At 42.4% G+C, this 17283-nt stretch overlaps 1 protein-coding gene across 1 annotated transcript in view; it reads right to left on the bottom strand.

Moving 5' to 3' along the window:
• The window catches only part of WDR64 (WD repeat domain 64), a 61092-nt gene that overhangs the window by 9548 nt on the left and 34261 nt on the right, over positions 1-17283 (bottom strand). The window contains exons 15-23 of the mRNA XM_036354966.1: positions 13879-14055; positions 13326-13456; positions 9230-9331; positions 7643-7712; positions 6283-6319; positions 5380-5519; positions 4622-4727; positions 3004-3062; positions 713-822 (exon numbers count right to left, since the gene is read on the bottom strand). Of these exons, the coding sequence (XP_036210859.1) occupies positions 713-822; positions 3004-3062; positions 4622-4727; positions 5380-5519; positions 6283-6319; positions 7643-7712; positions 9230-9331; positions 13326-13456; positions 13879-14055 (932 nt within the window). The remainder of the gene's footprint in view (positions 1-712; positions 823-3003; positions 3063-4621; positions 4728-5379; positions 5520-6282; positions 6320-7642; positions 7713-9229; positions 9332-13325; positions 13457-13878; positions 14056-17283) is intronic.

The raw sequence follows: 17283 nt of genomic DNA, 5'->3' as shown, positions 1-17283 counted from the left end.
AGCAAGGGATCTCGTTTCCTTAGGCCTGCAAAAGAATTCCAAACCAATGGCCCTCTTCCCAAGGCTGTTTTGTGTGCCACCTTTAGTTATTTGTTTATTTATTTCAGTCAGTTAAGCATGATTGTGTTTAGGTTATGTACTTCGACTGCAGCCTAACATCCTTTTCCTCTCATACTCAAAACCCTGAATTCACAGCACGAAAATCCAGCCCTAGCCGGTTTGGCTCAGTGGATAGAGCACTGGCCTGTGGACTGAAGGGTCCTGGGTTTGATTCCAGTCAAGGGCATGCACCTTGGTTGCAGGCTAGATCCCTGGCCCTGGTCAGGATGCATGCGGGAGGCAACCCATCCATGTATCTCTCTCTCATTGATGTTTCTCTCCCTCTGTCTCTCCCCCTCCCTTCCACTCCCTAAAAATCAACGGAAAACTATCCTTGGGTGAGGATTAAAAACAACAACAGCCCTAACTGGTTTGGCTCAGTGGATAGAGCATCGGCCTGCGGACTGAGGGGTCCCAGGTTCGATTCCAGTCAAGGGCATGTACCTTGGTTGTGGGCACATCCCCAGTAGGGGGTGTGCAGGGGGCAGCTGATCGATGTTTCTCTCTCATCGATGTTTCTAACTCTCTATCCCTCTCCCTTCCTCTCTGTAAGAAATCAATAAAATACATTTTAAAAACAACAACAATAACAAACAGAGCATGAAGTCCATACCTTACGGAGCCATCGACAGAGGCAGTCAGCACCAGTTGTTTGTCTTCTACGTAGATCGCTTGAACAATTTCTAAAGAATGTGCACGCCAGGCAAGCAGCTGCTTGAATTTCTAGAGGGCAACGATAAAGCACATGTACCTTGGAATAAGTATGTGCTGATTAAAGTTCAAGCTTGAGCAACCTATTAATCATTAAAGAGCCCAGCTTAGGAGCTCTTAAAATATAGTAACATAAATATTATATTAATTACATATTAATATAATATTAATATAAATATAAAAATATATTAATGGTGCGGGCATGTGTGGAAGGTGATGGCGCCCCTGCCCCAATGAGCTCTTCTTTTGCTTGGTAAGGTCTCAAAAATTCCATTTTTTGACCGGCTGGTGTGGCTCAGAGGTTAAGTATCGACCTATGAATCAGGAGGCCACGGTTCGATTCCCAGTCAGGACACATGCCCGGGTTGTGGGCTTGATTCCCATTGGGGGGCATGCAGGAGGCAGCCATTTGCTGTGTCTCTTTCATTGATGTTTCTACCTCTCTCTCTCTCTCTTTCTCTCTCTCTCTCACTTCCTCTCGGAAATAAAAAAATATATATATTTTTAAATTCATTTTTTAGATGTTTGATAATCTATACAGATCCCTGGAACAGAAAGTACCTTATGTCTTTAGAAATTTATCATTTAATTGAGTTTAGCAATCCATTCAGTTGAAAATTACTAAATGACTTGCTGGAAGAACAGAACAGCCTCAGGATAAAGGCCGTGGGGGAACTCGGAGAGAATGTACTCAGGAGCAGGAGCAAGCAGAGTTGAAAGGTGGAGACCAAAGGAGAGAGTGACAAAATGACTTTTCCTATTTTAAAATTTTATCCAGGTATATATATTTCTTTCTTTCTTTTTTTAAAAAAAACATTTTTATTGATTTCAGAGAGGAAGGGAGAGGGAGAGAGAGATAGAAACATCAGTGATGAGTGAGGACAATTGATTGGCCGCCTCCTGCACGCCCCCCGTTGGGGATGGAGCCCACAACCGGGGCATGTGCCCTTGACCAGAATCGAACTTGGGACCCTTTAGTCCACAGGCCGATGCGCTATCCACTGAGCCAAGCCAGTCAGGGCTATCCAGGTATATTTTATTATTTTTGTTGGTGATGTGTGTGGGGGGGCGTGGGGGGCCTATATATAATAACTCTAAAACACAAGGAATTAACAAAAGAAACGGGCCCAGCTCATTCTCTTTCAAAGACATCCCAATGTTTGACTGGTAAGTTCCTTCCGGACGTGGCTTATTCTCAACTCTAGGAGCTCCTACACAGGCCACAGAAGACATTGCTTAATTGTTGAACTAGAGTGTCAATTGCAGAGACTGCTTTACAGTCACATTCCCATAGAGCAGCGGTTCTCAACCTGTGGGTCGCGACCCCTTTGGGGGTTGAATGACCCTTTCACAGGGGTCACCTAAGACCATCGAAAAACACATATATAATTACATATTGTTTTTGTGACTAATCACTATGCTTTCATTATGTTCAATTTGTAACAATGAAAATACATCCTGCATATCAGATATTTACATGACGATTCATAACAGTAGCAAAATTACAGTGATGAAGTAGCAACGAAAATAATTTTATGGTTGGGGGTCACCACAACATGAGGAACTGTATTAAAGGGTCGTGGCATTAGGAAGGTTGAGGACCCCTACCATAGAGTGTCTATGAAGGTATAAAAGATATAAAAACTGCCTGTGGAGGGCTAAATGATGGATAAGCTCTTTTAAGCTCTGGGTTTCTCCATAGATTCTCACAAATAAGTCAAAACATGAAGTAGAGCCCTAGCTGGTTTGGCTCAGTGGATAGAGCGTCGGCCTGCGGGCTGAAGGGTCCCAGGTTTGATTCTGGTCAAGGGCACATGCCCGGGTTGAGGGCTCGGACCGTGCAGGAGGCAGCCGATCAGTGATTCTCTCTCATCATTGATGTTTCTATCTCTCTCTCCCTCGTCCTTCCTCTCTGAAATCAATAAAAATATATTTAAAAAATAAAATTAAAAAAAACACATGAAGTAGGTGGAAAATGACGAATGGCTGGCTGGCTTGCTCGCTCGCTCATTCACTAACCCCCTCCTTTCCCCAGTAGACCAGTGTTACTTGTCATGTGGCTTAAGTTTCCTAGTAGTCTATATGACGTGAGAGTAGGGAGTCTTGGCTTGGAGATCTTTTGTGATGTCTACCACAGAGAGATGTCAATCCATATGCGCCGATTCACAAGTTAGACGAAGACTAAAGTCTTACCTTTTCATCATGAGGCGGATCCAGGAAGGAGCTAACGCTGCAAAGGATCACGTGTCCTTCTGTATAAAATGTAAACATCGCACCATGTGATTGAGTATTCTGTTGTCCAAGTCCATGCTACCTACACTGCCTGCCACGGCATTTACAACAGTAAATAAAGTAGGATCTGAGGAACCAGCAGTGAAAGAAGAAATTTCATATCGACTTTTATATGTGGCAATTCTTTTCTGTTTCTGGCTTAATAAGTCAAAACGAGGTTGCCTTATACACTCAAAGTCAAAGCTCTTCTAGACATCAGGGTGGATGAAAGAGAGGTGAGTATACAAGGACCAAATGAAGCCCAAATAGTTATGACGATAATTGTCCTACAATCCAAATGATAGTTACAACAACTGGATTTTAAAAAAGCAACAATGACTACACTGAGGCACATCATATTCAAACTGCAGACACTCAAACATAAAGAAAAAAGCTTGAGAGAAGCCACAGGGAAAAATTTCACCTTACTTATAGAGAAGTAAAGATAAGAATTGCATCTGACACCTGGAAATCATGTAGGCAAGAAGAGAATGGAGTGAAATATTTAAATGCTGAGGGAAAAAACCCCACCAACCTAGAATTCTGTGTCCTTAGAAATTATTCTTCAAAAGTGAAGGAGAGCCCGGCCGGTGTGGCTCAGGGGTTGAGCATGGATGGACCTGGGGAGCATTATGCTAAGTGAAATAAGCCAGTTAGAGAAGGACAAGTACCATATGGTTTCACTCATATGTGGACTCTAACTAATAAAATAAACAACCAAACAAAATGGAAATAGACACAGAGATAGAGAGCAGACTAACAACTGTCAGAGGGGAGGGGGTTGCAAGGCTGGGTTAAAAAGGTGAAGAGATTAAGCAAGCAAGAAAGAAAAAACCTCATATACAGATAATAGTATAGTGGTTACCAGAGGGGAAGAGGGTGGGGAGAGATGGTAGAAGAGGGTATGGGGGCAGGTGGGGATAAATGGTGATGGAAGGAGACTTGGGGTGGTGAACACACAATACAATATACAGTTGATGTATTATAGAACTGTAACCTATATAATTTATTAACCTGAAACCTATATAATTTATTAACCAATGCCACCCAAATAATAAATTCAATAAAAAATAAAAAACCCAGAAAAACACCAAAAAGAATATCATTACATTAAAGAATTAAGATCAACTATATTAGTTATTAACAAGTATAAAATAGAGTCTCCTATTGAGAACCAAGACTTCCTTTCCTCTCTGTTCATGCCACTTCTCCCTTTAATAATGAAGACTTAATGCAACACAACCCTTTCAAGGTTAAAAATGAAAACTTTATATTCTCCCCAATAGGTAAGGTCAGGGTAGTCCTATACGCACCTTAAAGATGGAAGAAATAGAATGTCTTACTGTAAGGAAATAGGAATGAGATAGGTGTTCACATTATTGACTGTTCTGTCCACTCAGCAAGCTATCCTTGGCACTCTCGACACCTCTTCTCAGTTTTGAGCATCGCTCTTATTCCTCTGTATGAACACATGCCACATACTTTCCTTTTTTATATCGTGTAGGTTAAGACAGCCAACTACATGAAGACGATGACTTACCTACGTTGCTGGTCAGTAGGATCCGGGAACAGGAATCGGTGTTCAGTGATGTCAGAGAAATGGCAGAATGTTTTGTAAAAGGTAGCATGTCTTTTAGCAGTCGTCCCTGCAGAAAGTATAATCACAAATTCTGTAAAATATTCAGGTGGGAGTTGAGTTTCTCTGTAAGTAGACTACCTAAAAAATTATCTCTACTACCAAAACATGATCCTATGCGTAGCAGAAGTAATTTGAAACTACCCATAGGAAATTAAATATTCATGAAGGTATAGACAACTATTCATGATTGGCCTCTGGACTCTGATTATTACAGATCATTTGGGGGTTGATTTTTGTACTTCTCCTGCCCCTCATCATGCCATTCCTCAGATCTCTTTTTTAGTTACATATTATTTTAAACAAACATTCTTTACAGGCTTACGTGCATTTCACTTGTTTTATTTTATTATTATTATTTTTTAATCCTCAGCCACTATTTTTCCATTGATTTTTTTTTTAGAGAGAGAGAGAGTGGAAGAGAGAGGAAAAGACAGAGAGAAACATCCATGTGAGAGAAACACATCAATTGATTGCCTCCTGTATGTGCCCTGATCAGGGCCCCGGCTGGGGAGGGGCCTGCAACCAAGGTACGTACGTGCTCTTGACTGGAATGGAACCCGGGACCCTTCAGTCCGCAGGCCAACACTATCCATTGAGCCACACTGGCCAGGGCTCTTTTTCATCCTTTTCTATGCCGGGTAAATAGTGGGCATCGTCACCTCGATAGTCCATAAGCGCAGGTGGCCGTCCTCATGAGCGGTGACCAGGACAGGAGGCTGAGGTTCGGCCACACCGATGTTTGCAACGTGTTTTTTGTCAGCTGGCTGTTGCTCTCCCTCAATGATATCCGTTTGCTCACCTACTGGAAAATTAATGAGCTGCCACGGTGCTGGCAACACTTGGAATTCAAAGTCTTCTAGAACGCAGGTAGAAAATACCCAAAACAACACATTCTTTTCCCTAGAATTATTATTTTTTTTAACCCAAGAGAGTTTCAATCAGGGCAGAGAACAACACGGCATTAGCAAATGGACTCCCATATCGCTGGAAAAAGCTGAGAGCTTGCTTTTGGTCCTGTTGCATAACCTCTTCACTGTACATAACCGCTAAAACCACGTAAACATCCAGCTCAAGCCTTACACATACAGAATGGCTTATGCATCTAGTATCAGTTTCAGAGGAGATTAAGAGGCACAGTTATATATATATAGTGTAATATGCTAATTAGACCAGACATCCTTCCAGACGACCTTCCGGACAAATCTGGGGCTGCGAGGGAAGCCCGGGTCCAGAGGAAAGCTGGTGCCGACAGCTGGGGGAAGGAAGGCCTACTCTTGCATGAATTTCATGCATTGGGCCTCTAGTATATATATTGATTTCAGAAAGGAAGGGAAAGGGAGAGAGAGAGAGAGAAACATCAATGATGAGAGAGAATCATTGATCAGCTTCCTCCTGCATGCCCCCCACTGGGGATCAAACCCACAACCCTGGTATATGACCTTGACCGGAATGGAACCCGGGACCCTTCAGTCCACAGGCCAATGCTCTATCCGGTGAGCCAAACCGGCTGAGGCACAAAGTGATCATTTTAGAATAAGGGAGTGAGGTGACTTCATACTGACCTTTGCCCTCGCCGTCATGTATGCTCTGCTTGCTTCCCTGGATTCGGGGAGAAAAACAAGGTGTTTCTAAGACATTGTAAGGAAGTGAGATACACTGGATCAGTAGACGCTTCAGATAGCTGATACATTGCTCAGCGTTAAAGTTATTTTTGGATTAATTCTTTGAAATACATATTGAGAGATTTTCATGTTCTTGAATTGGGTTATCTGTGACACAACTTCCTCCTAGTGGCTCAGAGACAGCATAATAGCGAGAGTAATTAAATGCCCAATGCGTGCCCGTTCGTGGTGTACATTATTTTGAATTTTATTAACCACCATGCATGTGGGTGTTATTATTTCCATTTGTTCATTATTTTCACTGATGAAGAAATGGAAACTCAGAGATTAAGAGCTGTCTCTACAGCTAATCAGATAAATCAGAACACTTGGATTCAAGTTCAAGTGTATCTGACTCCTAATATTCTCATAAGTTTATTCTTTCCACTATGCTAGTGGTTTTTAATTAATTTTTGCAGTGAAAAAACTCCCCTTTAAACAAAATCCTAACTAGAAGTGTTACGTGTAAACATACGTAAAATTGTAACTGAAAACACAGTTTGAAAGCCAAACATTACACTGTGTTGTCGCTCCCCCCTGTGAAACGTATGGAATGCGTTTAGCAAAACCGTCTAAAATTATTTTACCAATGAAAAAGTAGCATCTGTAATTTATTTTATTCATGATTATGTATTGATTATTTGAAGTAATGAAAGCCTTCAGAAATAGGGAAAAATGCATGAAATCAGTTTAGACATTGCTTTTTAGAAAAAAACACTTTTACATACATACACACACACAGAAATCTTTTTCCCCTTTACTTCTTAAGAATATTTTTTTAAAATATATTTTATTGATTTTTTTACAGAGAGGAAAGGAGAGAGATAGAGAGCCAGAAACATCGATCAGCTGCCTCCTGCACACTCCCTACTGGGGATGTGCCCGCAACCCAGGTACATGCCCTTAACCGGAATCGAACCTGGGACCCTTCAGTCCGCAGGCCGACGCTCTATCCACTGAGTTAAACCGGTTTCGGCAAGACTATTTTTTTAGAGAAGGAGGAGGGAACAGGGAGAGAGAGAAACATAGATGTGAGAGCGCAACATTCATTGACTGCCTTCTGATCCTGAGCCTGCAACCTTTAACTGGGAATCAAACCAGCAACCTTTCGGTGCACGGGACGACACCCAACCCACTGAGCCACCCCAGCCAGGGCCCCTTTACCTTCTATCGAAGGAAGGGCGAAAATGCAACCAACCCTGATTTTTGAACCAACACTGGGTGTAAAAGTTAAGACACACTCTCCCTATTTCTTGCTTACCTTGCTGCTCTGAGGACCCTTACTAGAGTCACACTGGGACGAAGAGCACACGGAATCCTGACTTGTCTTCCTGTAAGGAGAGAGAGGAAGCCCAAAGAGGAAACATTAAGGTTCTTTCCTACTCGACGGGTGCTCTTCTCTGCTTTGATTTCAGTTCATTCTCTGATACTTCTTTCATCCTCTGTGGCTACTGAGCCGCTCACGTACAAAACAAAGCACATCCCATATCTTGTGTCGCAAATGCTCATCTGCCTGGTGTTGGTGGGGGCTGTCGGGGAGCCCCAGGAATTCAGGTTCATTGCTGCCTGGTCTGGGAATGAAACATCTGCCTGTCCCACGCCCAAGGCTAGATGCAGTCCCAGAGGTTCTGACACGGCTTCTAGTGGTGGGAGTGGGTGGGGGTAGGGGTGGGGCCCTGAGTAGCCTGGCTAACTTCGGCTCTACAGTTTCCGGTTCTGGCCTGGTCCACTCTGTGAAGCTGCTGGAATGGGCTGAACAGTGCCTTGGGGTCAGGGCAAGCATATCCACAGCAAGTCCTCAAAATCTTCTCAGAATAAGGAATTCCAAGCCAACGGAATATATTCTGTATATTCTGGCTCACCTCTGGGTGACCCAAAACTAGCATAGAAACATTTTTTTAAAAAAATATTTTTTTATTGATTTCAGAGAGGAAGGGAGAGAGAGATAGAAACATCAATGGTGAGAATCATTGATTGGCTGCTTCCTGCACGCCCCCTACTGGGGATTGAGCCCGAAACCTGGGCATGCGTCCTGACCTCCTGGTTCATAGGTCAATGCTCAACCACTGAGCCAAACTGGTCAGGCTAGCATAGAAACTTTTGACTTCTCTTCAGAGAAGTGTTTACCAAGGCCTACGGATGGAAAACCAGACCATAAAGCAAATATAAAGAGAAAAATACCTTCTCTTCAATATTTATTTATTTTTTATTTTTTTAAATATATTTTATTGATTTTTTACAGAGAGGAAGGGAGAGAGAGAGTTAGAAACATCGATGAGAGAGAAACATCGATCAGCTGCCTCCTGCACATCTCCTACTGGGGATGTGCCCGCAACCCAGGTACATGCCATGCCCTTGACCGGAATCGAACCTGGGACCTTTCAGTCCGCAGGCCGACGCTCTAGCCACTGAGCCAAACCGATTTCAGCTCTTCAATATTTAAATAATGATCTCTCGCTCTCTCCGAAATGGATGATGATTGCTCAGTTTTATTGAAGGCCATATGAGACCTGCTGCCATTTGATCTGTCTGCGTCACATCCGTGCTCACAGAGTTTGATTTTGGCTACGAGTGTGGTCAAGTGAGCATGTCCCCTCTTTGCTACTGTTGTAAAGGGTGCTGTGGGTCTGACCGAGTGAAGGAAATGACATTCCCACACAGCAAATTGGATCCCCGGGGACCATCCGCTACAAAACCCAGTGACGGGGAAGAAAGCGGAAGCCAGGCCGTCTACCCAACCTGCCTTCCCTCACGTGTACCTTCCTTAAGGCAGGGATGGGGAGAACTCTTTTGACGTCACCCACGTAAGACTCAGACAGCATTTCTCTACCAGTAAGTACCAAGTTACCTTGCACACTCAAGGGTACGGAAGAGGAACGTGATGTCGTTAACTCTATAGCGTTTGGGATCCAAGTCAAGATTCACAGTGAAGCAATCTTCAGGTCTGTACCTGGGAAGAAACATACGTGTACATGATAAACCTGTAAGAATTAGGTAACTTACATGCCTTACATTACAAATCCCACGCAGAGCTCACCAACTCCTAAAATGTTGATAGCGAACATGAATAGAAAATCCAGAGGTATAGCATTTGGACATATCTTTTTTTAATAAGGCTCTGGGTAGCGACACAAACATTGAGTGTGTAAAAGTCTTTTATTTATTTATTTATTTATTTATTTATTTTTTAAATATATTTTATTGATTTTTTACAGAGAGGAAGGGAGAGAAATAGAGAGTTAGAAACATCGATGAGAGAGAAACATCGATCAGCTGCCTCCTGCACACCTCCTACTGGGGATGTGCCCGCAACCCAGGTACATGCCCTTGACCGGAATCGAACCTGGGACCCTTTAGTCCGCAGGCCGACGCTCTATCCACTGAGCCAAACCGGTTTCGGTGTGTAAAAGTCCTTTAATTCAAGTGGCTGGTCTATTCTTCCTACTTGTAGGTCAGAGAGTGGGCTTCTGCAATATCCTGGAAGTTTCATAGGATTTAAAGGTTAGAATTCCAGCCCTGGCCGGTTTCGCTCAGTGGATAGAGCGTCAGCTTGCAGACTGAAGGGTCCCCGGTTCATTTCCGGTCAAGGGCACGTACCTTGGTTGCCGGCTCCTCCCTGGCCTGGGCTCTGGTCAGGGCACGTGCAGGAGGCAACCAATCAATGTGTTTTTCTCACATCGATATTTCTCTGTCTCTCCCTCTCTCTTCTACTCTCTCTAAAATAAAAAAAAATCAATGGAAAAATATCCTCGGGTGAGGATTTAAAAAAAGGTTAGAATTCTACTCTTTGAACAAGTAGAGTGATAAATTTGAATGAAATATAGTTATTGCCATCAGGGAACTTAGAACGGAGTGGAGAAGACAAGCAGGGAATTCAGTGATTATGCTGCTCTTGTTACTGGAGTCTCCCACTGACCCAGATTCCAAAGAATTGAACACCTTCCCAGGCAGTTTCCACTGGCGCTTCATGTTCAGCTCTTTTTAAAAAATATATTTTTTTATTGATTTCAGAAAGGAAGGGAGAGGGAGAGAGAGAAACATCAATGATGAGAGAGAATCATTGATTGGCTACCTCCTGCATGACCCCCTCCTCTGGGGATCAAGCCTGAAAGCCAGGCATGTGCCCTGACCGGGAATTGAACCATGATCTCCTGGTTCATAGGTTGACACTCAACCCCTGAGCCACACTGGCCGGGCCATGCTCAGCTCTTAAAGCCACACTTAACATTTCTCATAGCAAATGGACCTCAAAGCAAAATGTTCCTCTTCCTTTAATGCAGACCCCTTTGGGGGTCGAACGACCCTTTCACAGGGGTCGCCTAAGACCATCAGAAAACACATGTATAATTACATATTGTTTTTGTGATTCATCGCTCTGCTTTCATGATGTTCAATCTGTAACAATGAAATCGGGGGTCCCCACAACACGAGGAGCTGTATGAAAGGGCCGCGGCAGTAGGAAGGTTGAGAGCCGCTGCTCTAAGGGAAATTGCCTCTGCTAATTGGCTCTGCTGAGTGATGAAGGAAGCTCTTGAGGGGCCGGGGGAGGTGGACCAAGCGCAAAAGAGGAGCTTGTGGGCGTGATGACCCGTTAAGCTCAAACTTTTTACACACTTCTGCTCTGCAGCCTAGCTGAATGGTGGATGGGTTGTTAATGGGCAAGAACAATTTCGAGCTTGGTCCCCAAGGGCTTTGAACAGGAAGAGAAGAGCTGTTTCTTCCTGACTGGTGAAGGGATCTTAGGCCAAGTTGAGGTAGAGGTAGAGATGGCCTCCGCCATGAATATGGGTACCATATCTCGCGTCAGAGCCTTTAAAGCTGGGCCTAAATTACATTAGACATTGCTGTGCTAAATTATATGTTCTGCAAAAATACTCCCCTGATTCGAAATCGATTGTTTTTACATAATCGTCTTTTCCTAAGGAGACACTGTCACTCTCTGATTAGACGTGGTGTTTGCATGCATCCCTTGGTGAAATGCCTAGCACTTCAACAAGGAGGAGCTCCACCTTTAAGCTGGACCTGTTCTCAGGGCAGCTCCCCCCTCCTTGGGCTGTGGCATCAGGACTCTGTGCCCTTTGTGTCTAGCTGATTTCCCTTGGTGGTGAGTCACGCACCATCCGACACTCATAGTGTGAGAACGGCATTAATAAAAGGGTGAGAAATTGTACAGTGCATATGCAAATGACAAGTAGACTGTGAGAAAAGCTTACGGGTGAGGGTTGAAGAGAAGGAACAGAAGGGTGACAGAAATTTTAGGGGCCGGGACCGAGAGAACACGAGCTGGGGTACAGAGGGAGCGTTCTGCAGAAACATCTACTTCAACTAAAGGTTCAAAGGAGAATAAATCCAGGGCTAAACAAGAAAGATGCATGTTCTCTCAAAAGTTGGTTAAGCCCTAGCCAGTTTGGCTCAGTGGATAGAGCATTAGCCTGCGGACCGAAGGGTCCCAGGTTGATTCCAGTCAAGGGCACATGCTCAGGTTGCAGGCTCGATCCCCACTAGGGGGCGAGCAGGAGGCAGCCAATCAATGCTATGATTCTCTCTCATCATTGATGTTTCTATCTCTCCCTCTCTCTTCCTCTCTGAAATCAGTTTTTTAAAAAGTTGGTTAAAAGTAAAGACTCAGACTTAGATTGGGAAGGGACACGGAGTCCGGGTAGACCAGTAGTATGTAATGCACTGTAAATAGAGAGGCAGAGATTTCTTTTGCATTTTCTTTTTCTTTTCCTTGTTCTCTCCCACTCTCTTCTCCCCTCCTTTTTACCTCTTCCCTTCCCCCAAATGCTCAGATAAACTTGACTTTCCTGTTATTCATTCATCAAGGTTCTTGACCACCTTGTACCTCAAAGTACAATATTACAAATTCCTTTGGCCGAGGGTGTTCACACGTGGCCCTTGCTCTCTAGCCCAATTGCACAACTGTGGGTTGCTTATCACTTGCAATCCATCCAGAGCAAATAACACGATTGTTCTATTGTTTCCTTTACAACCAATGGCAAGAACATTTAGAAACGGATGGCAAGGAGAAGGTGAAGTTTTTGACCATAACATGAAGAAAATCTAATTGGTGGAGATTTGGAATCGCAAATGCCATGGCCTTGTTAGCACTGCTCTGTAATGAATTAGATGTGTTGGGGGTGGTGAATAAGAAGGAAAACCCATCCAGCATGCCTCTCACCATTTGATTTGGGTGACTAGTAGATGGTGTCCCTGGGTATACAGGAAGAGGAGCTGTTTGGGCGGAGGGGAGGTTGGGCCAAAGTTTGGGGCATGTGGGACTTTAAGGTAATTGGGGCTTGATCATTGCCAGGTATGTATGTTTGAAGCTCTGGGGAGATTAGAGTTTAAGTTTAGTGTGTATTTTCAGTATTTGTTGAGGTTATGAATTTGGACAGGATAACGCATGTAAGCATGTACTAGAGTGAGAAGAGTAAAAGTCAAAGCACTTGAGAACACAAATACTTAAGGCTCATCTTATCTAGAGGCCCAGTGCACGAGATTCATGCACTCGTGGGGTCCCTCAGTCTGCCTGCACCCTCTCGCAGTCTGGGAGCCCTCAGAGCGCTGCCACCACCACTACTGCGCTCGCCAGCTGTGAGCCCGGCTTTTGGCTGAGCAGAGCTCCCCCTGTGGGAGTGCACTGACCACCAGGGGGCAACTCCTGCATTGAGTGTCTGTCCCCTGGTGGTCAGTGCGCATCATAGCGACTGGTCATTCAGCCATTTGGTCGATTTACATATTAGCCTTTTATTATATAGGATTCTGGGATTTAGACACTTAGTACATAGTCTCCTCATGATCATGACTCCAGGAATGCCTCCCTTGATAGTATCTACTACTTTTATTTATTGATTTTGTTGATTTATTTGTTTTAGCATTGAATGTTACTTTGGCTCTTTTGTAGTACAACTTATATTATTTAAGAAAAAGATGCAACTTACAATTCTTTGACAGTGGATGTTACAAAATTCCACAAGATGATCACACCATTTACGGTCCCAGCAGCTATCAAATTATATCCTTCTACTTGCAATATATCAATGCAGTTCACTTCTGAACTGACTGCAGGATTCTAAAGAAGGGAGGATATCAACTCATTGACCGTCATGAACACAGTATCTAACCACAATCCATATGCTGTGTGTACAATTTGTTATCTCCTCATTAACTTAAAATGTCTTATGATTTTTCAAAAAATTTACTGGAGTAGAGTTGGTATACAATATTATATTTGTTTCAGGTGTACGACATAGTGATTCGACATGTATATGCCTTACAATGTGATCACCATAAGTCTGAAAACCATCTGTCATGCAAAGTTCTTATGATGTTATTGACTATATTCCCTGAGCTGTACATTACATCTCCATGACTCATGTTATAGCTGAAATTAAGCGATAGTACATTGAACTTCACTGCATTATTTTCTCTACTTCTGTGTCTGTTTGTAATGTTCCATAATAAAAGGGAAGAAAATCAAGAAATGAAACTTACAGGAACATCTTGAGACTGGGTTTTCTCAGCTATCAGCGAAACATATGGGAAGGGAAGAGCCATGTTCCTGTTTTTAGTAGACGTTTTCAGACGCACGATATGATTACCATCTCGCAGGACAGGTATGACATCAGGCAGCTCCCATATCACAATGAGACAAATATCATTTTCTTTACCCTTTAATAGAAACCCAGTGAGGACATGAGAAACTCAATTAACTATTTTATTTGGAACTGTTGTAAGGATACAGAGAAAAATAGAACAGGCCAGGATGTATCTGCCACCCAGTTTTGGCAAGTCTTAAGTTCTATCTACCCCTCCCTAATATAATTCCTCTTTTTTCTTCCCTTTCCAGAAGTAATTAGTAACCTGAACAGGTGTTAGTTATGAAAGTTTGTATATTTATACATAAATATATACATACATTCTACATATATATATATATATATATATATATATATATATAAATAAATCTATATAAATATTGCTTTCAGGCTTTTAACCATTTTTTTTTTGAAAACCCTAACTTTTATTTTTGAAAGACAGCTGGATAAACTGGCAAAAGCCAGTTTTGTTGAAATTTCAAGATGGTATAAAAATGCTTCCAGGATATAGTCAGAGTATTCACATTCACCTCGGCATTCGGATGGATTTCAGCTTCCAACAGGCTTTTAGCCTTTTAATAAAGTTATCAAGCTATATAAATTCTTCTTCAACTCTCTTGTTTCACTTAAAATTATATTTCTGAGTCCTGGCCGGAGTTGCTCAGTTGGTTGGAGCATCGTCCCATACACCAGAAGGCCAAGGGTTCAATTTCCAGTCAAGGTTCATACCTGGGTTGGGGTTTGGTCTCAGTAGGGGCGCATACAGGAGGCAAACAATTGATGCTTCTCTCACATCTATGTTTCTCTCTCGAGCCCTCCCTCTCTAAAAATCAATAAAAACATATCCTCGGGTGAGGATTAAAAAATTTATACTTTTGAGATTTTTTACATAAAGCTCTAGTTCATTTATTTTTAACTGCTTTATAGTGTTGTATGAATATACTACAACTGATTTAACCCATCCTCTTAGTAATGGATATTAAGCTTGTTGTCAGTTTTTTGCTGCTTGTTTTTATGGACAATTGCTACAGCTTCTAGAACAATTCCTGGAGTGGAATTATCAAGTTGTAAGAGATGCATGTTATCAACTTTACTAGATATTGCCAAGTGACTTTTCAAGGAGTGTTAATCTTTTCCCACTCCCAACTGGAGCAGAGCAGAGTTCTCCTTTCTTCTCATTCTTGCCAACACTTGATTTTACTCGATTATGTAGCCTACCTAATGGGTTTGAAATGGGACATGTAAAAATTAATCTTAGCCCTAGCTGGTTTGGCTCAGTGGATAGAGCATCAGCCTGTGGACTGAAGGGCCCTGGGTTCGATTCTGGTCAAGGGCACATGCCAGGGTTGTGGGCTCAATCCCCAGTAGGGGGCGTGCAGGAGGCAGCCGATCAATGATTCTCTCTCATCATTGATGTTTCTCACTCTCTCTCCCTCTCTGAAATCAATAAAAATATTAAAAAATTTAATTGTGAAATGTATTAATTATATCAATCACATTTTCTGAATTAGTGAACTGAACTTTTTATGTGTTTGTGAAACATTTGGCTTTCCTTACCTGTCCTTGGTCCATTTTCATCTTGGGCTGTTTGGTGTTCTGCATTTGTGGGATTTCTTTAGCTACTCTGGTTCCTAATCTTTTCTCACTTACCTGGGATCCAGTGAGTGGTCTTTTCACACGATGTAACTTGTCTTTTCACTTTTTTAAGAAAAGAGCTTATTTTTAATTTGAAAGCAAGACATTGTTGTGGCATCCCATCTGTGAAAATGTTATAGCTCTCATATTTTCAGGAGTGTTTTTTTTTTATGTCCTTTACTTTTCTTTTATTTCCATAAAACTCTGGCATATTTGTATTGAATTTATTTTTGGCACTTCATATTTTTCTTTGCTATTGTAATGCAATCATTTATTCTGCTTTCTAGGTGGTTATTATTGATGACATGCTATTTAATTTTGAAATGAGGATAAAAGCCACATTTTCAAGGTTGGTCATTTTGCCAGCAGAGCGGGATTTTAAAGGTTGAAAGCAGCTACAGTAAAGTGGAGAGAATACTGGCCTAAGCATGAAAACAACAGATTTCTAGTCTCAGTTCTAGTGAGAAGTTGAACAGAGCACCTGTCTTCTTTGGGCCTTATTTATAAGCTGAGGAGTTTAGCTAGTTGACAAACAAAAGTCCTTTCTTTTTTTACTTTAATATATATCTGTATTGATTTCAGAGAGGAAGGAAGGAGAGACAGAAACATCAATGATGAGAGAGAATCATTGATCAGCTGCCTCCTATATGGCCCCAAGTGGGGATCGAGCCTGCAACCCAGGCATGTGGCCTGACCTGGAATTGAACTGTGACCTCCTGGTTCACAGATCAATGCTCCAACCACTGAGCAACACAGGCCGGGCAGTCCTTTCATTTTTTGCAAGCTTTTTGTTTCTAGGTGATCTAAGGTCTCTGTGCTTTCATATTTATGCTAATTTCCTTAAAAAGTATGGGCCAGTGGTTCTCCTACTGACTAGTTGTTTTTTGTTAGAGTTTGTGCCATTGTGGGAGCAGAATGCATCTCAGCCACATCCAAACAGTGAGCAGAGATGAGTATCCTCAGTACCAGCTTTGCTAGGTTCACATGCCCCCTTGGTGGTATGAGCTGACCGCCACGGTTTTCATGGCGTTAGCTGGTTTCAACTGACCCACTTAGGACAGCAAAATAAAAAATAAAAATAAAAACCCACAAAATATTCACTTACAGTTACTAACATTTAATTTTACAAGAGAGGGCATAGGAAAGGAGGGACTAGAAACACTGCTATCATCATCGTATGAGAGGAGAGGTTATATTTTAATATGAAAAAGTAAAAGTAGGAAAGATATAATCTTAACACTTAAAAAATAAAATTAGCCCTAACCGGTTTGGCTCAGTGGATAGAGCGTCGGCCTGCGGACTGAAGGGTCCCAGGTTCGATTCCGGCCAAGGGCATGTACCTTGGTTGCGGGCACATCCCCAGTAGGGAGTGTGCAGGAGGCGGCTGATCGATGTTCCTCTCTCATTGATATTTCTAACTCTCTATCCTTCTCCTTCCGCTCTGTGAAAAATCAATAAAATATATTTTTTTAAAAAAGTAAAATTAGCTTTAGGAAAAAGCTATCCTTGTTTTCTTCGTTTTATTCCTAATTGGTGAAAACTTTGACCTCTGGTTTGCATTGGCAGATAGGCCTTTGGGAATCGGTGCTCTGGGAAACCAGAAGCTCACAGGATGCTAAGGGCGTGCATGCCATTCATTGCTTCACAGAGAAAGCTCCTTTGCTCT

The sequence above is a fragment of the Myotis myotis genome, unplaced genomic scaffold, assembly GCF_014108235.1.
Source record: "Myotis myotis isolate mMyoMyo1 unplaced genomic scaffold, mMyoMyo1.p scaffold_m19_p_21, whole genome shotgun sequence".
Taxonomy (NCBI): domain Eukaryota; kingdom Metazoa; phylum Chordata; class Mammalia; order Chiroptera; family Vespertilionidae; genus Myotis; species Myotis myotis.
This window is presented reverse-complemented; position numbering and strand designations above follow the sequence as displayed.